This window comes from Psammomys obesus, unplaced genomic scaffold (genome assembly GCF_907164565.1).
Source record: "Psammomys obesus unplaced genomic scaffold, mPsaObe1.curated_primary_1811, whole genome shotgun sequence".
In the NCBI taxonomy this organism is placed as follows: domain Eukaryota; kingdom Metazoa; phylum Chordata; class Mammalia; order Rodentia; family Muridae; genus Psammomys; species Psammomys obesus.
Genome location: NW_026596040.1, coordinates 35,889,209 through 35,908,687, shown reverse-complemented (window position 1 = coordinate 35,908,687; position 19,479 = coordinate 35,889,209). Strand labels below are relative to the sequence as shown.

General features: G+C 50.7%; 1 protein-coding gene across 2 annotated transcripts in view; it reads right to left on the bottom strand.

The window, feature by feature from the left end:
- Positions 1–16,218: 16,218 nt before the first annotated feature.
- Positions 16,219–19,479, bottom strand: part of Smad7 (SMAD family member 7) — a 26,272-nt gene continuing 23,011 nt past the window's right edge. For both annotated transcript variants that reach the window (XM_055622879.1, XM_055622880.1), the window contains exon 4: positions 16,219–18,256. In XM_055622879.1, coding sequence (XP_055478854.1) covers positions 17,718–18,256 — 539 coding nt within the window. In that variant the 3' untranslated portion in view covers positions 16,219–17,717. The remainder of the gene's footprint in view (positions 18,257–19,479) is intronic.

The window sequence follows — 19,479 nt, the reverse complement described above, 5'->3', positions numbered from 1 at the left end:
AACATCCATGCAGGCAAAACACCCCAACATATAAAAAAATGAACAGAATAAAATTAAATAGCATCATGAACAGGAAGCCTTTTGTGCTAGATCTGGTGTGTGGTGAGTACTCGATAGAGGACATAGCTGTGAAGCTGCAGCCAGCCAACCCTTAGGGGGCCTGGAAACAGAGACAGGCTCGCAGGCCCTGGGCCTGTGTCCAGGTGAGGCAGGGCCCATCCGAGGAGGGCATGCTGGGAAGACTGCCATTCCAGAAGGCACAGTCCTGACCCCCTTCCCCGCTGGTCCTCTTGGGCAGGGGCTCTGAAAAAGCAGCTGTCTGTTTAGTCACATCCCTTGGCCTCACCTCGCAGGCAGAAACCGGTGAGAAGAGCACGGAGACACCACCAGCACAGCCAGAGCCAGTGCCCAGCAAGGAGGTGGGATTACAGGCGAGCGCACCACCCCGGCCGCACAGCATCCGCGCATGCGCGCTGGAGAAGGTGCCAGTACAGTCCCAGCAGAGGGGAAGAACACACTTCCCTGCAGTCCTGCCAGCCCGCACCGTGTTCCAGCTTGTTGACCGGGTGATGGCATAATTACAGTTTCAATCACAGATTAATAATAAGTCGTTTTTGCAAACGAGGAGGCAGGCCTGCACTGGAAAGGGCCCCAAAGGGCCCGTCGCCTCTGCTATCTGCGGCTGCTGGCCGCTGTTTGATGTGTCTTTCTTTCTTTTTTTTTTTTTTTTTCCCTCGCCGAGCTGAGATTTTCCTAAGGACGTTTACAATAACCACCACCACCCAGATAATAACATCTTTGCTTGCTCCGCTGGCCTCGGATGGTGATGGAACCAGCTCCTATGTGTACACGTTAGGTGTGTGCGGGCGTGTAAGAGTTACCCGTGCCCAGCATGATATGGGCGGGTGCACACGAGTGCTGGTTTCGGTGCGTTGTGTGCGTGTGTTCTGATGTGACCTGAGCGGTAACAAGGAACCCCTCACCGAGAAATTATGCTATGTAAGCACACCTCCACCAGCCCCAGGGGGAACTGTGCTAGACGACTGGGGTGGTCAGAGTAAAGTGTGAGGCCCCCAAAGTGCTCCTGAAGACAGCTTTGGGGTATGGCGAAGGCTATAAGGTAGAGCTGAGTACCTGCCTCCGTGGCTCGCTCCCAGAGGGCTAGTAGGAAGTTGGTATCAATAACCACCCCAACATATTCTGAGTTTCCGCATTCTTTTCTGTTCTCCTTTATCTTCAGAGCCTTATTTGATCCTCATATTCTCTCTGAAGGGGGGTAGGTCGGGCCTCCTTACTCTCCCTTACCTCAAGTGGAAATAGAGACCACGGAGGAGACCTGCTTGGGAAACACAAATCTGGATGACAAAAGTCACTGTGGTTAGACCCCGTTCCCCGCAGATATTCCCAGATGCCACATTTCGTCTTGGGCCCTGCCTCAGCCTCATCCAGGCTTCCAACAATCCCACACCCTCTTTATGGCTGCCTGGTCCCAAGGTCCTGGGACAGGCAGGGTTCAACAGTGCCAACTCTCTTCAGTGACAAGGGCATTCCCGGGCTTTAGAGAACTGTCTTGTCACTTGGTTGACTGGGATTCTGAGTGCCAAGATATGCCATCCCAGCAATGCTGTGGACCAGCCACACCCATTTTGCCTGAACCTGGCTTCTCACAGGACCATGATTTGGTGTGTTCATTCCTCTCTACCGAGCCTGTTCAGTGATTTTTTTTTTTTCTTTTAACGACACCGTGAGTACGGCCCCACCCAGCAAACCCTAAAGGAGGCTAGGAGCCAAGATGGAGGTAAGGAGGAAGGGTTCATGGGTTTGGCTTCCTGCCAGGCCGTGCCTGACCCTGCCTGCCCTGCTGCCTGCTTCTCCCCAAGGGCTCCTGGTTACCCAGTGTCTGGAGGGCAGGCCCGTCCTCCCTCCAGAGCTGAGAGGCCGCCACGCTGCTCCCCCAGCTGAGCTGTCTGACTGCCATACAGTTCAAAGTGATTGGAGGCAGCATCTAATTATGTGCAGGTGGAGCATCTCTTGGAGGCGGGGTATGAGTCAGGGCCAGGGCCCTGTCTGAGCAGCCCCTCAGAGCCTCTACTCTTGTCATGTCGTAGGGCTGGAGGGAGGAGCAGGAACGTTGGCTGGGTCCTGCATGAAGGAACCTCACCAAAGGCCTCTTCCTGTGGAGGCCTGTGGGGGTCTGTCAGTGTGTGTCTACATTGACACGAAAAGCCCTTGATGAGCTGATCTAGAGCCCTTTTTCACACACACCAGACTTCTTGAGGACCCTTCCCTGAGCAATGCCTATAACCTCTGGCTCCACGGTCAATGCTATTCTCCCTCTCTTACCCAGCCAAGGCTGCCTTTAAGCCACTGTTCAGCCTGCCTCTGGTGTTCTAACCAGTGTCTGGTGCACAGCAAGCCCTTGGTGAGTGTTTTCCAAACAAACAAATGCATAAGCAGCTGGGCACGCAGATGCCAGGCCAGTGAGCCCTTTCTCCTGATCCCTAGAGAAGTAGTTGAAAGTGATGGAGCTTCCTGCTGAAGGAAGACAGAACCTCTGGAAGCCAGAGCTGTGGCTGGGCCTCCTCCTTCCCATGTCTTCAGGCATCCTAACATGCCCAGCGAACTCACTGAGTGCTCAAACACCACAGTCCAGGTCAGCAGACCCAATGATGGAGAAGAGTTGGGCAGGACACTGAAGGCATTCTATTTTGTATTTTTCCTTTCGTTGTGCTGGAGATCAAATCCCAGGCCTACAACAACATGCTAGATATGAGCTCTACCACTGAACCATGCCCCAACTCCACTGATGACATTTTCCTAATTTTATTTTATTTTTTAAATTATGTGTGCATATTGGGAGTGGTGCACACGAGTATGGTCCTTGGAGGCTAGTGATGTCAGATACCCCTGCACTTGAATACTGGGAATCCATCTCAGATCCTCTGAAAGAGCACTATATGCTCTTAATAGCTAAGCCACATCTCCAGCTCATTGATGACATTCCTTAAGAATAGATGGTCTCAGCCAGGCAGTCCTGGCACACACCTTTAGTCCCAATGCTCAGGAGGCAGAGGCAGGCAGATCTCTGAGTTCAAGGCCAACCTGGTCTACAGAGAGAGTTCCAGGACAGGACAGGGCACAGAGAAATCTTGTCTCCAACACACACACACACACACACACACACACACACACACACACACACACGGGCAATGGTGACTCACGCCTTTAATCCCAGCACTCAGGAGGAAGAGGCAGGCGAATCTCAGAGTTCGAGGCCAGCCTAGTATACAGAACAAGTTCCAGGACTACACAAAGAAAACCTGTCTTGAATAACCAAAACAAAACAAAGATGGATCTGTCCTCCTCATCCCACTCTCCACTCTCAGATTCCACTCTCCACTCCTCAAGAATATAGAAAATGTTCTATTTTTGCTTTTGTCCCTATGGTAATCATGGCTACATTATTGCCTCTGGCCAGGTGCTGTTCTAGACATACTAAATACACCGACTCATCCAAGCCAATACTTGTCAGTTACGGAACACTCATTAATAACACCTGCAGACATTTTTGGTTGCCACAGCTGGAGGTAGAGAGTTTAAACTAGGGTTTAAAGAATGGACACTGGGGTGCTGATAAATATCCTAAATTGCACAGAACAATCCTCCTTTGAAAGGGTCACTCAACGATAACTTCCCAACTGTATCTCAGGCCTGGCTATCGGCCCATCTATCACTGAGAAAGACCAGGGCCAAAGGAATGGAGTCATTTTCCTAATATCACATGGTTGATTGGTAGATGCTTTTCATCCCAGCTGTCTGGGCCATAGGCCATGCTCTGGCCACCAAATTCTTCACCATCATCTCTTCACCATATGGCAGTTTCATTTTCAGCCCTGCGGCCAGACCCCTCAATGAGGGCAGTCTGCCTACCCATGACACTAAAGCCTCTCTCCAGCCACAAAGAAGAGTGTCCTACCAGGCAGGATTAGCCAGTCACTGTCCTGGCACCTATAGATGCATGCCCACCCTTCTCAGAACTGGACTTCAGCCCTGGGTGAGGTATGTACACACCACATACACAGGCCCCTGTATGAGGGATCAAAAGGAGTCACAGCAATTCTAGCATTCCCACCCCTCCTCCACCCCACCAGGCCCACACCAAGTGCACCCTGCCTGAGCCATCCCTCTGTGTCTTGACCTGTGACGTGGGGACAGTGGCCCCAGGGATTCTGGTACTGGAGAAGATAGATGGTGCCTTTGGGGTCTCCAGGCCGCTCCCAGGTGCCACAGGGCCTGAGCTCAAGGAGAAGCTGCGGTTGAGATGAGGAGCTGGACTTCCAGACATCAGGGAGGAGAAGGACGCCCCAGGGAAGGGAGAGGAATGCACAGACTGGCACTGATTGTCTGGAGTCCTCAACCTCTGATTGGCTGGGCCCACAGCAACCGTCCTGCTTGTGAAACAGTTGGTTAGGGTGAGAGGCCCAGGCGGAAGCAGTAACAGGAAGGCGATAGTTGGTACAGTGAGAAAGTGAACCAAAACTTAGGGCCCTGCTGCTTCTCTTGTTCCCCATCTTTAGATGGACAGGGTCTAGCACAGTCCCAGTCCTAAAAGGCCCTGCTGCTTCTTACTTGTCTCCTAGAGAAGCATAGTAAAGGGGTGGGAAGAAAGACAGTAGGAAGAGGGACAAGAACAGAGTGGAGCCTTCGTGGGCAGGGAAACTGTGGAGGAGCAGGGAGCAAGGCTGCCTGCAGGACTCCTTTGCAGGCAGGCCAGAGTCCTCTTCTTCCCCTTGGCCCTTCAGCTTTCTCAAAGCATTTTCGTTGCTCTCTCCCAGCACCCTCACAACACTGCACCCTGGAAACACTTTCTCAAAACTTAATAGACAAATCCAAAAGTAGAAATTATTTTTTAAAAAAGAATGACAATAGCATCAAAAATAATGAAATACTTCAAAATTTAACAAGAAAAGTCATGCTCTGAAAACTAGGAAACATTTAAAGAAGTGAAGGACAATCTGGAGAATTGGAGAAACAGTTGCGGGGCGGGGGGGATGGCATCCTAGCACTCAGGAGGCAGAGGCAGGTGGATCTCTGTGAGTTTGAGGCCAGTCTGGTCTACAGAGTGAGTTCCAGGACAGCCAGGGAAAGACAACCCTGTCTTGAAAAAAACAAATGAAAGAAAGAAAGATGGATGAACATGAGAACTCCACCATGGCCCATCCACCAGGATGGCTGTACTCAAGCAGTCACTAACAAGCCTGACAAGGAAGTCCATGCCTGTACTCCTAGCTCCAGGGAGGCTGAGGAGGAGAATTGAGAGTTTGAGGCCAGCCGGGGCTTCACAGGGAGCATAATGGTGTGAGAGGAGACACACTGGTTGCTGCCTAGGCCTGGGGTGGCCGTGAGGAAAGGATGAGCAACAGGGAAGTACATGAGCAAGAGCTAAAGCACACAAGATTTCTTAAGGGGTGACAAAGTAAAAGTGGCGGTGGCTGTTCATGAAACACCACCGAATACACCCCAAGCTGATGCACCGTGTGCTTCATGTGGGCAGATTGTATGTCCCGAAAACTACATCTCAATAAAGTGCTTGAGGAAATCACGCTACTGGACAGGGATGGACGAAGCTAAGTATTGACTATGAAGTAGAAATGTGCATCGATATTAAAACTCTAGGTTTGCTCACTGTAAAACAGCAGTGGGCAGCTCCATGAGGTACGCATTTATATATTTATATACATACATGTGTATGTTTGTATGTATATTCCCCCAAGATGAAGAACTCCCTTGGGGTCAAGTTCAGGTCTCAGGTTGTGTATGTAAGAGTCAGGTGAGACTTGACTTACAAGTTCTCAATAGATGTGTGGGGTTCGTGTGGATGGATGGGAGGGGGAGAATGTGGGAAGGGCAAATGGATAAACATATGAATAGATGAATGTGCTGATAGCGAGGTGAGTGTGTAGGTGGGTAAGTGGGTACCTGGGTGGGTGGTGAGGGGTAGATGGGTACGTGAACGGCTATACCTGTGGGTTGGTATGTGTAGGTGGGTTTGTGCATGAGTAGGTGTGTTGACGGGTAGGTAGGTGGGTGGATGAATATGTGGGTAGATGGACGGTGTGTAGCAGGAGGTGCATATGGGCAGCTGCGTGGGTGGTGTGCACAGACAGGTGAGTGGATGTATGTGTAGATGGTCAAGAGTGGGGTTAGGCTTACAAACTGTGAAGGTCATGTCCAAATGAAGCAGCAGCTTCATCCCTCTCCCATCTCTACTCCCATTCTCTTTTGTGCCCCTGTGTTCAAATGCATCATCATCTCCTCTCCTGAGCTGGAGCCCATGACACGGCTGCTCCTCTCTGCAACCGGCAGAGCTTCCAGACCCATCCTTCAAGAAGTTCCACAAGCCATCTATTGCCTGGTGCCAACAAACATCCCGTGCTAAAGCCAGTCACTGGAAAAGATGCCCTTGAACTAGATGCAGAGATGGGGAAGGGCCGCTCTCCCTCTGCCTTTACCTCTGCCTTAGCAGGGCCAGTCAGCGGCAGCCACTGGGTGAAGAAGCTACGCTACGGCTGACTAGGTGGCCGTCACAGCCTCTCCCTTGGCATAGAGAGAGGACCACTGAAGTGTCCCTGGGAGCACCAGGGCAAAGTCTCAGCAGGGTCAGCTCCTCGGACACCATCAGGCTCAACTAGAGAGGGTTGGGCAGAGCTTGAGCCTTGAGTCAGGCTGGCTTGAGCAGCAGGAGGACCAAGCAAGCCGGTTGTATTGTAACGTGGGCACCTCCTCCGCTCCCAAGCCCAGGCCAACCAGCCCCCAGGCAAGCTGGAGGCTTGTTTTCCTTGGCTGGGAGCCAGGGCCGCCCCGCCAGTGAGTAATGCGTGAGGACCGCTGGCTCCGGTTCAAGGGAAATGGGCTGGAGACGGGGCCTCCTTGGCCTTCACGGGGCTCAGTTGAGGGGGGCTTTCCAGAAGGTGGCTGCCAGCTGCCTCGGGCTCTGTCTTCTGCTCTCCTTGCTCATACCCTGCTCGTGGTCCTTTGTCACTCCCCTTGTTTAGCCTGCTCCACAAAGACCAAGGAAGCATTAACTGAGTTTTCTGAAGAGGAGAGGGAGAGAAAAACCAGGCAGGACCAGAGGAGAAACATACTATGGGGACCTCAGCCCCCATCTTACACTGACACAGTCAGCCGCTCTCTGGTCCCGCCAACCACACTTTCTGCACACACCCTTGTGAAGAGCAAGAGACATGCTGTCAGGGAGGCAAAGGGACTCAGAGGTGGGCATCCCTGGGACCTAGTGCTACACCAGTAGAAAGCATGATCCAGGAAAGGCCTATCAGCTTCATGCACGCACCGAGGTGTCTTGGGAAGGACACTGACCCTTGGCGACCAGGACTTACCCAAGCTCATAATGGGTCAATGGCAGGAGAACAAGGAGGAAACCAGGCTTCCCAGCCCTGCTGCTCTCAACAGTGGCCTGTCTTTGGAAGCAGCAGAGTCCTCAGGATCCTGGCTTTTGCCTAGGATGCTTTTAGTTCCAGGCTGGGTCCTACTGCAATAGTCCCGGAGGCTGAAGTAACTACCGTTCTGCCTGTGCGAAGTGGTAAGGCACAGACGTGCCCTGGCCTCCTGTCCCGGGGGAAATGGTTTTTCAACCGTGCCCCAGCCCACCACCAACTCCATCCAGGGTCAGTCCCCTTAGTTCTAAAACAACATTACTGTGGCTGAATTAAGCACCAAAGGAAAAGCCCCAAGGGAGCCCACAAAGGACTCGCAGACGCAAGGTAAAGAGTTTCTCCGCAACAAGGGTGAGTGTCACACCTCCAGCTGGCCTCTAGGGAACTACAGTGGCCTGTCACAGAGCCCCAGGTGGCTCTCCTCTGCCCACGGACACCAGCAGTGAGCACCATGCTCCCTGCTGCTGCCCTAGAAGCGTGGCCGCCACTCGCCACTCAAATGATTCTGCGGGATTGTGCTGCTGTTGCCAGATCCTGACTCCGAAATGACAGGGGCATCTGATGGGCCAGTTGCTGGCCACTGGGAAGCTGGGAGAGCAGGAAGCTGATCTGTGCCCTTTCCAGAACACCCAGCTAAGGAGAGTTTCCCAGGCAGGGCCCAGGCGACAGTGATCAGATTAGCAAAAATGCATGTCCTGTGGATTGTATCCTGGCGGGCCTCGAAACCCTCCCTCCTTGCTCCTATTTCTCGTTCAGACTGGAGGGAACAAATAACACAAGGGTGCCACCCACCTTGCATTGAGTGTAGAATCCTACCCCCTAGTGATGGGTAAGGCAGTGACCCTTACAGGGTTCTCCCAAAGCAGTAGAGAGGCAAAGGTGACCGCAGGCTCAGCTAGCTGGTGTCGGCACCTGGCCCCTGCTAACTGATCCCTTTTTGTGCCCTTCCATGGCAGAAAAGGGTGTTAGTTAGAGCAAAGTCATTTGTGTAAGCCAACGAAAGGAGAGACGAATTTCATGAGACAGTGAAGCAATGCACTGGGAGAGGAGGGCCGTGTGTGAAGGTGAACTCTCGGCAGAGACAAAGGCCCTGAGACAGAGAATATGAAGCTCAGTGGTGGAGCAGGACACTTGACAGAACCGTACACTGAGGCTGGAGAGATGGCTCAGTGGTTAAGAGCACTGGTTGCTCTCCCGAAGAACCCAGGTTCAATTCCCAGCACCCATCTGGTGGCTCACAACCATTTATAACTCCAATTTCAGGGGTTCTGACCCCTTCTTCTGGCCTCCATGGGCACAGCAATCGTGTGATACATAGATATACATGAAGGAAAACCATCTACACACATAAAATAAATGACAACAATTTAAACCACACTCCGGTAATAACAAATATTCCTGCAGTAAGTTTCCTATGAGCACCTGGCATGTCTCGGGAATGTAAGAATGACTGAAAAAAGAAATGAGTTAAGTTTCTCAGTGATGGCTGGTGTTGGAAGTGAGATTTTATTCATTTAAAGGTGATTTATAAATGATTCTTCCTTCTCTTTTGTAAACTTGTCTTTGTGTCCTGGGGACCAAATTTAGGTCCTTGAAACCTTCTGTCACTACATCCCCAGCCTCTTATCCGATTTTAAAATAGTGAATAAAATAAAAGAAATAAACAGGCTGGGCAGTGGCGCGTGCCTTTAACCGCAACAGGGGCAGGTGGATCTCTGAGTTTGAGGCCAGCCTTGTCTACAGAGTGAGTTGCAAGACAGCCAGGCTACACAGAGAAACCCTGTCTCAAAAACAAATAAATATTAAACAAATGATCCACCTATTTTGAGTGTCTCCCAAATGAAAAATGAAACAGCTTATAAGTTCGGCTTCACGCCCAGTTCTTCAGCTGCTCAGACAATGTAGAGCCCACCACATCCTCTTTGTACCCTAGGGTCCCACAGTCATCAAATGAGCAGACGCCAATCAAAATTCGGTGTGTGTGTGTGGGGGGGGGCTACTGTAAGGGTGGAGGCTTCCTGGGTATATGCCACCCTCCAATATTTCCATGGCTACCAACTGGAACACTGGTGTTTCAAGGGGCGAGGAAGTGGCACAGGGAAGCAAGCGCTCACCACGCTTCAGCTGCTAGTGGCTGTAGCAGTTGTCACTGCCAATGTGTCTGTTCTTGTATGGAGTTCCTGGGACTTGGAAGCTGCAATCTCACAGAGCTGTGTGCCCACAGGATGTCGGCCAGTGCCCTCCAAAGTCATGTGAACGGTCCCCCCTGCTGCGCCTCTTCCTCTTCTCCTCCCCTCCACAACCCAGCTGTACACGCCTACCTCCATAGCAAAGCTCTTTACCCAACCCCAGAAGGTCTGGGGTCAGTGCCCTCTCATCCCCAACACAGACCGCTCCCCACGGCCCAGGGAGCCCCAAACCAGAAGTGTCAACATTCTCTCCCTGCCCCACGGTGGAAATGAAGTTTCTCTTTTGAGTGAAGCTGGCAAGGTGCTGGAGGAGAAGAAAAGCAGCAAGCCTAGGGAAATGAGGCTGACATTTTAGGAGGAGACTGGACGACTCTGTTTTTAACTTTTTCCTTTTTTTTCCTTTATCTTCCATTTTCCCTTGTGTGCTGTGCGTGTGTGCATGCATGTTCGCATGTGTGGAGGCAAACGCACGAGGGTGTTTATGGAGGCCTGAAGTTGATGTCAGAAATCATCCTTGATCACGTCTGTCTCCACCTTATTCACTGAGGGTCTCTCAATCGGACTCAGAGTGGCTAGTCTTGAACAGCCAGTTTGCTTTGGGGACCCCAGGGTCTACATCCTGAGGCTAGGATTACAGGAAGGCTGCCACGTCCATCCGATATTTCTGTGCCTCTGGGGACCCAAACTCTGGTCCTTATGCTTGCACACTGCACTGTGGGTTTTATCCACTAAGCCGTTTCCCTAGCCCCCTCTTCTCCCATTGCTCAGCTACCACTGATTAAAGGACAGACTAGCTGAATCATTACATGTGTGTAGAAAAGCACACAAATCATTTTTACAAACTGCACCCACATGTGACCAACTCCAGACAAAGAAACAGAATGCCGGCAGCTGAAGCTCCCCTCTTGTCCTCTTTCTGACGTCTAAAAACAAAAATTAGTTTTCCCTGATTTTGAACTTTAGGTAAGCAAGACCCTCCTGCATACGGTTTTTGGTTTGGAGGTTTTATTCTCCTTTATTTTGGGAGATGCAATTCAAGAAACACAGGGAATTGTGCCCACTAGGGCAGCTGTCCACTACTAACCTCCATCCCAGGCCTGGTGTGTGGCTGGGTAGCCCTGGCTGTCCTGGACTTACTTTGTAGACCAGGCTGGCCTTGAACTCATAGAGACCCACCTGCCTCTGCCTCCTGAGTGCTGGGACTACAGGCGTGCGCCACCTCGCCCAGCTGAGGTGCGTGGCTTCCTTAACACAGCACTGGCATTGCCAGGACCACACCAGTGATTATTGGTGTAGTTCCCTCATCCCCTCATTCTCGGGTGCCTGATGCGTTAAGCAACATGGCCGCGGCTCCCTCGGCCCCCCTGCTTCTTGGTGAGCACTGCAAAACCACTGCTGTACTTTTGATAGGCGCTGAAGTTGCTCCAAGCTTAGGGCTATTTGGAATAGTGTTGCTATGAAGAATCTTCTACGCATCTTTTGAAAAACATGAGAATACATTTCAGATGCCAGTGTTACTAGCTTTGGCCAAGCCGGCCTGCCAAGTGTTTTCTAAAAGCGGTTAAGCCAAGTCTATGTCCACCACCATCCCAAGAGAGTGGCCCAGTCCACGATGTCCTTCCTACTCAATGCAAAGTGCCGCTATCTTTTAGTGAATATTGGTGTCTTTCAAGTTCAGCTCCAGTACTAGACACCTATGAAAATGAATGTCCAGGATGTTGACTGCAGTTGTGGAAACGATGTCTGCATAGATTCATGAGTACAGGCTACATTCAGAAAGGCAGTATGCAGGGTCTCCGGTTCAGCCACTTCTGGAGAGCATTGTTAGAGAGATGGTTTAAATTATGAGACTATGGATAATTTTGACTCCTCATTTTATACCTTTTGGGTATTATTATCAATTATTACTGTTTAAAACAGAGTGTGGTTATGTAGCCCAGGCTGTCTTGGAACTAGATCCTCCCGAGTACTGGGATTACAGTCGCTCCATACCACACATGGCCTGTTTTTCACTATTTTCAATTTTTAAAAATGCATAAGTAAACTAAAATCCTCCATTTCTCTCACATGCCATTCCATTACCTAAGGCCAGCAGCCTGCCTGGTTTTTGTTATTTCCCAGCATCCATCCTTGCTCTGGAATTACCCTGGGCAGGGCCTCTGGGACAAGTCTCCTGGGCACTGTAATTTCCCTGGCTGCAGTGTGTCATTAGGCTTGGTGCTGATGACATGACGCCCGTGTGAAGCAAAGATTACAGTCCCTGCTCAGATGGGGCAGGACAGTCTAGCCTGGAGCAGCCCTCTCTGCAGAGCTCCGCCCCTCCTGTAGCCACTGGCATTGCCAGCTTCTGGGTGGGGCTCAAGACCCACAGCAAGGCTTGGAAAGTGGCAGACCACCACTATCTCTCATGAACCTCCACATCCTCATCCGTAAAATGGGCTAAGTGACAGCATTCCCTTAAAGACCACACAAGAAAACTTGCAGAATCTCTCTCACCCACAGTGCTTTGTAAATAAAAGCTGCTTTTTTTGTTTGTTTGTTTTTTGTAATTACTACCACCCATGTGTATGTCAGTGATGTGAATAAATGTGGAGGAGAGAGGGAGTCAGCTTTGCAGAGTCTCTTGTTCTACCTTTACATGGGTTCTAGGATCAGCTTCAGATGATCATGTAAGATGTCCTAGTTAGGGTTGCTATTGCTGAGATGAAACACCACGACCAAAGCAGCTTGGGGAGGAAACAGTTTAATTGGCTTACACTTCCATATCACTCTTCATGATTCAGGCAGAGACTCAAACAGGGAAAGAACCCTGGAGGCAGAGGCCATGGAGAGGTGCTGCTTACTGGCTTGCTCCACACGGCCTGCTTTCTTATAGAACCCAGGACCACCAGCCCAGGGATGGCACCACCCACAATGGGCTCGGTCCTTCTCCGCCAACCGTTCATTAAAGAAATGTCCTAGAGGCTTGCCTACAGCCTGATGTTATGGGGGCATTTTCTTCACTGAGGCCCCTCCTCTCAGATGACTCTAGCTTATGCCAAGTTGACATAAAACTATCCAGCACAATTGACACCTTGTCAGCTTGTCATGTGAACGCCAATCACACATTAATATAACCATCACAACACAAAACCTTGTCTAAAAGGTCCCACAGTCTTATGGATTCAAACACTTCAGACAGCAAACGCTTTTACGCCGCTGAGCCATCTTGCCAGCACCTAGGCTATTCCATTGTGACTGGTCCGGTATTTGTGGTGGTTGTTACCAACCTAAGAGGGACAGCTTTCCATTCACCTTTCGTTTTCATTAAGTAACTGAAAGTAAGTAGCTGCCCACTGTTCTTGGGCATTTTGGCTGGAATGTGAATGCATTTCCCCCTATCCATCTAGAAAATTAGTCACTGGGCATGGATTCATCCAAGCTGTACCTGCAATGACTACTATGTTCTGGGTGTCATTCTAAACACTGGGGAGCAACGCCCCACCGTCATAGACCTTACACGAGGCTGAAGGAGTCCAACAGCAGCCAAGCCAACAAACAAATAATAAACAGACAAACATATAGACAGTGTAACACAACTGATGTTGATACTGTCAAGAAAAGCCTAGCAGGATAAGACAGGAGAGGGGCTGGAACACCTGGTGACAATTTCAATCACTGTGCTCAATAGGGCCAGAGCTCTGCTCAAACTCGCCACCAAAATCCCCGCAGAAGAACAGAAAGCACCAGGTCTGGGGGTCACCATTTACTGTAACTTTCAGAAACAAGGAAGTGTCCTCCATGTCTAGTATCCCTTCCTCCAAAGCGGCTACGAAAATGGCAGCCCCAGATCTGTCTTCTGCTTCTGGTGTTCATGAAAGGATGTTGAAGCTGGAGTCTGTGCCTAGCTCTCAAATACCCAGAAAGGGCTGGTATGGACTTGCTGGAAAGAGGCTCCTGGCTCAGTTTTTGTGGGTCTGACAGCCCCTACATAGATCCCAAAGTAGGCTCAGCCTGTCCCCACAGAGGCAGTGTGCCCTCCCCTCTCCCTCCTCACCCCTCCTCATCACTAAATCATCCCTGAATTAATCAAAGAGCTCACACTGGTCCAAACTCACCAGAAGCCTCCTCCAGCGGTCACTTTGTGTTCAGTAGATTAATTGCAGCTCGGGGAGGGGAAGGGATCCATTTTTAGAAAATCATTACTTTCAGAAGGGGGGGGCGCTTCCGGCTGAGGGAAAAGTGCTGAGCTGGCAGCTTGAGCCTGCTGCTCCAGCGCCAGGAAACTGGGACTGTACTGTGCAGGCCGTTCCCGGCGCAGCCTGCGTCCACACCGCCTGAGGCCAGGCCACCCTGGTTTTCGAGCCATGGCTTCTGTTGGCCTTGCTTCCTGCCTGGCCTACATTCAACAGTTTGATGGCATCCTAAACAGAAGGGGCTGCCCGGGGCTGGCCATCCTCCACTGTCCACTTACTGTCTCCTCTCAGCGCCCTTTGCTGTGTATATGACCCTGAGGACCCCGTCAGCCCTGCCCACAGCTCTAGACAAAGGTGAAGGTTGGGAACCCCTCGTCTCCACTCCCTCAAACTGATCGTTCAGTAGACCGAACGGAATTAAGTTCTTGTGCCTGTAGGTCTAAATTACCAACCCCCCGATGGCCCAGCCAGCCCTGAGAGGATTTTCTCAATAATCTCCACTGTGGCCCCACAAGACAGGCAGAAGAGTGCCCATTTTAGGTTTCCTAAGTTGAGGGTCAGAAGTGTTGAGTCACCCGTGAGTGCTCAAACCCAACTGTGCCTGGTTCCCAGACCTGTAACTGGGAGCCATATCCGAAACACCCTACTCGCCTTCGACACACCTGGAATGGCAGTGGGCTTCGTGAAGCCACTTTCTTTGAACCTTTGAGAACACAGACCAAGAGAGAGACTCCTGTCCCTCTATACTGGCTCACCTGGGTGTAAAGCAGCCTCAGCCACAAGCTCTATAGAGCAGGGTGGCCTGGGGCAAATCATTTACCTTCTGAAGACTAGACTCTGGGCCAGCATCCTCTGCAGTGTGGAGAGCCTTTGGTGGAAGCAAACATTGCCAACACTGGGCACTGAGCTCAGAAGTCAAATGGGTTCTGTCCTTTTAAACCAGAATTTACTTAAGAAAACACATACACCTGTCTTGGTCATGTTAGCCCCGCCCTACCCAGACATGAGGTAAGTGACGAAATCAGAGCTTAACTTCCCAGTAGGGGAACCCCAAGCAATTGCCTGTGCCGATAGGGGTGATGGTGTATACCTACAGAGAAACTGGTCAGAACCCAACCAAGTTTTCTTATTCTCAGGCTACGCTAAGGCTAGCACAACTCTGCCCACCCTGCCCCCGCCCCCTCCTCCCCCCTCCTCCCAGACCAAGCCAGAACACGCCCTCAAGTGAGGTTGACAGTGCAGCTTTGGGCAGACTGTGGGTAGTGTCCTCTGAAGCAAGGTATCAGCTTCCACCTAACACCAGACTCTTTAATGTTCTGATGGTCTCACTACCCAGTGGGGCACCGACCAGAATCCACACTCTACACCCGATTCCAGCCTCCTCGAGGCCAGGTTTGGCTGGAAAACCCAGAGGCTCTGCTCCCATAGCCCGGCCAGTGGAAACCAATCACAGGACTCCAGCTCGGAGTCCAATCACAGAGTCCACCTCGGTGACCACACTTCACAGCTGACTCCTTCACGTCCCAAAGCCTCCATTCTTGCAGAGGGTCCTGGGAAAGACTAAATGGTAATTCCCCCACATGGTGAACACCACATCTGGCACCCAGTGAACATTTTCAGGATAAAAGGTCACTGTTGGGGCTGGAGATGGCTCATCAGTTTAGGATATTTGTCCCTCCTGCACAGGCTCGAGGTTCCATTCTCAGCACCCACCCATGTGACAGCTAACGACCTGTAACTCCAGTACCAGGGGACCTAAAAACCTCATCTCCTTTGGCATCAGGCACACAAGTGGTATATGTACGTACAGAATGAATATACTGAACCTAAAACATGGACAAAAACCACACTTGAACTTATTCAGGCCAAGTATTTAAGAGGGACCTCATGTCAAGAGTTCCTGAAGAGCTGGACCACAGGACTGCTGAACCTGTAGTCACGGACACTTTGGCAGATGGACAAGAGCTTAACTTGGATTCGGTCATCACCTGAGAGGGAAGGATGTGGGGCCGTTATCCCTCTGACCACTATGGAACACTTAGCCTCTATCATTTCCTACAGTTCCCAGGAAAGCTCTTGGACTTCATTTTGGCAAAGTCCCTCCCCTCTGAGAAAGATGGGTCAGCGCAGGAACTAGTGAGAGCCACTGGAACCTGGTTCCCGAGGATGCAGCTGCTCTTCTCTTGACCCAGTGACACCTTTCTCAATTCCACCAACTTCAAAACAACCAGCCACAAGGCTCCCTTATTTCCCAATACACAGGAAACCTGGGTCACCCCTAACAAAAGGATCCCTGGGTGGGGGATGGGGGTCCTCTAGATGGCTCATTCACCTTTGTCTCCACTAAGAAACCTCCCAGTCGCCCTCCAAGCAAAAGAAGCAGCAGCTGAACAACATGGATGAAGTATACATTTTAAAAATCGTTTAATGGAACATAAACTCCTTTAGAAAAACATTCAGCTAGGTGATAACACCCATAGAAAAAAACACCAATCATGTGTTTATCTTTTTTAATTTGGCATGTTACTTGCATTTATATTAAAGCAAAGTGCATCTTTCTTTATTTTCTTGTTTATACACATTGCACAATACATAAATAATGAGGCTTATAAAACGTCTTTGTATTTACAAGTAATAATATATTTATATATAACATAAAATACATTTTTCTTTAATAAATCTCAGCTTTCTTAAGGAGTCCTTTCTCTGTCAAAAGCACTACAATGCTAAGTTTCCAATGAGAATGGTTCTCTTGTTCATTTAAACCTTTGTAGTTAGAAAAATAGCTTATGTTAAAGTCTAAACATGCTCATTGAGCTAAGAACAGTGCCAAAGTATCATACGAGTGTATGAGTTGAAAGAATTGCTGGGAGTCAGCCTAGGATGGTACCTTTGTTATGACAGGCCACACCCTTCTCAGCAGGAAGGAGAGGCCACTGGGCAGGTCCTCCCTGGGATGCCCCTGGTTGGTTTATAGAGCTCAGCACATAGGCTGGGGCTAGGATGCTGAGCTGACTTCCCAAATCTGGGAGAAACCTGATGAAAAGTCATGGCAGGGGACCGGCTGACGGGCCTGAGAGGGTACTGGGTTAGCAATACTGTGACTGGGCTGTCCCGGCAGCCCTTGGGAAGCCCATCTTAAGAGAGACTCAGGAGCAGATGGCCAAAAAAAGACAGACATGACAATGGCAGCGGGGTGACAGGAGGCAGTAAGACAGGGATGAAAACAATTGGTTCTGGTTCAGCCTCTAGCAGGCTGGCTTCTCAGAAGCCTGTGGATAGGCCCGTGTCCTTGGGGGGGGGGGGGGTGTAAGGGGGAGGAAAGGGCTTTGGCAAGCTGGAGCAGAGCTTGGCAGCTGCTGGAACACCTGCTGCCAGTCTGCCCAGGTACTGCCTCTGCCCCACTGAGCATGTCCAAAGGGCGCGAGAGACACACAGCTTGGATCTGCAAGCCTCTCAGCTGGGGACATCCATAAAGAACACAAAAAGCATGTCATTTCCCCCATCTGTCGCTCATGCACACCCCTACACATTGACAAATGAAATGCTGATCCGAAGGGAAGGCAGTGCCCACTTTCATATACCGTGTTTGGCAGTGCTAATGCTTGCTTCCCATTTTCATATCAGGGTGTCCTGCCAAACCACACCCACCACCTCAAAAGGAAAAAAAAAAAACAAAACAAAATTCATATCATAAGCTATTTCTCAAGAGAACAAGACAAACAGAACACAAATAAGATGACGAGAAAGGAAAACAAAACAAACCAACAATGGTAACAAGAACCGACCAAAGAGTTTGCATGAGGAGCAAGCACTCGGGAGGGAAAGGTTAGCAGCAAGTAGTTTGAATGGTGGCCTGCCCGGCTCACGCTCCGTCCTGTCCGATTCTCCCCACACGACTACCGGCTGTTGAAGATGACCTCCAGCCAACACGGGCAGCTGCTGATGAACTGGCGGGTGTAGCACTGGCCCCAGCCCTTCACAAAGCTAATCTGCACGGTAAAGCCCGTCCATGGCTGCTGCATGAACTCGTGGTCGTTGGGCCGCTGCAGGCTGTATGCCTTCTCGTAGTCGAAAGCCTTGATGGAGAATCCAGGGAACACCTTGTGCACCAACAGCGTCCTGGAGTCCGGGTTGTCCAGTGTGGCGGACTTGATGAAGATGGGGTAGCTGCTGCGGTTGTACACCCACACGCCATCCACTTCCCTCGTCAGCTGGATGCCGCAGCCGATCTTGCTCCGCACTTTCTGTACCAGCTGACTCTTGTTGTCTGAATTGAGCTGTCCGAGGCAAAAGCCATTCCCCTGAGGTAGATCATAGAAGATATCCAGGGAGGGTTCTTGGACACAGTAGAGCCTCCCGACTCGAGTCTTCTCCTCCCAGTATGCCACCACGCACCAGTGTGACCGATCCCCAGGCTCCAGAAGAAGTTGGGAATCTACAAAACAAAATGGCAGGCATGGTTGGTGGTGATGGGAGCTCTTCTCCCTCCTAGAATCAGAACACATACATTTGCACACACGCTCAGGAGACCCCATAAGCAGCACAAGACAGAAAGACAAAGTGAGGGCAAGCCTGGACTAGCTGCAGGGCCTACACTGCTGACGGTGGGGAAGACATTTTAATCCACTTTAAGCACGAAAAGCACACACCACCTGTGCCTACTTAAGTCACGAAAAGCACAGACACTGGGTCTGTAGATAACTTGGTCTTGTTTTGAGCTGGGGAAAGCCTCAGAGATGCCCTAGAATTAATTACAGTTGCTTCCCAAGGATGGACAGCGTCCACCTGGATGATAGAAGCCGGCCTACTGGGTGGTGACCGAGTCAGATTGAGAAGCCAGGTAGCTTCTGTACCAGCTAGTCATTCCAATTCTCACATAGGTACCTTACTCCTCAGAGTCGGCTGGTAAAAATAAAGATGAGGTTTAAAAGAGAAAGAAAAAAAAAAGTGCCATCTCCCTGACAGAAAACAATTCTGTGTGTGATAGCAGCAACCTGTACAAAGTTCAAGTCCAAATGCCAAATTATAACACCCAGGTGGACATCAGCCTAGACCACTGCCAGCCCAGACAGAAGATGTCGTGTCTAAAATCAATGTGACCCCATCCACGATGTATTCCTTCTGCCAGGCAACCTCCCCGAGGTGCCCCTTCTCCTCCAGTTTGCCCCTGCAGAGTCCACACTGCCCTTTGTACCTTTGTGGCATTCCACCCGTCCACCTGGCCCCTTTCTCTCCTCCAAGTCCTCCCCTGCATGGCCCACAACTGCCTGGAAGCCTAGGGGTGATGCTGGTGTGGTGATTCTCCTCAACAGGAGTTCTGAGAACTTTAAAAGGGGGGCTGCGTGGAAGAAAGTCCCTTCTCCCGCCACCCCTTCACTGACATCCTACTATCTCCTGTAACTCTAGCCAAGAGGCCTGACTGAGGACTATAAATCTCCCCAGCCCCGCCAGGCAGCAGGAACGCTGTGGTTTGTGGTGGCAGGGTGGAGAGCGGAAGTCTTGTATTTGTTAAGAAAAATGGGGAAAGGCAAGAGGGGAAGGAGTGGGGGGGGGGGGCGACTGGAAGCCTCTTGCCTCTCTCCTGCTCTAGTAGGTTTGGTGGGTCTGAAGCTGTGTGTGTGTGTGTGTGTGTGTGTGTGTGTGTGTGTGTGTGTGTGT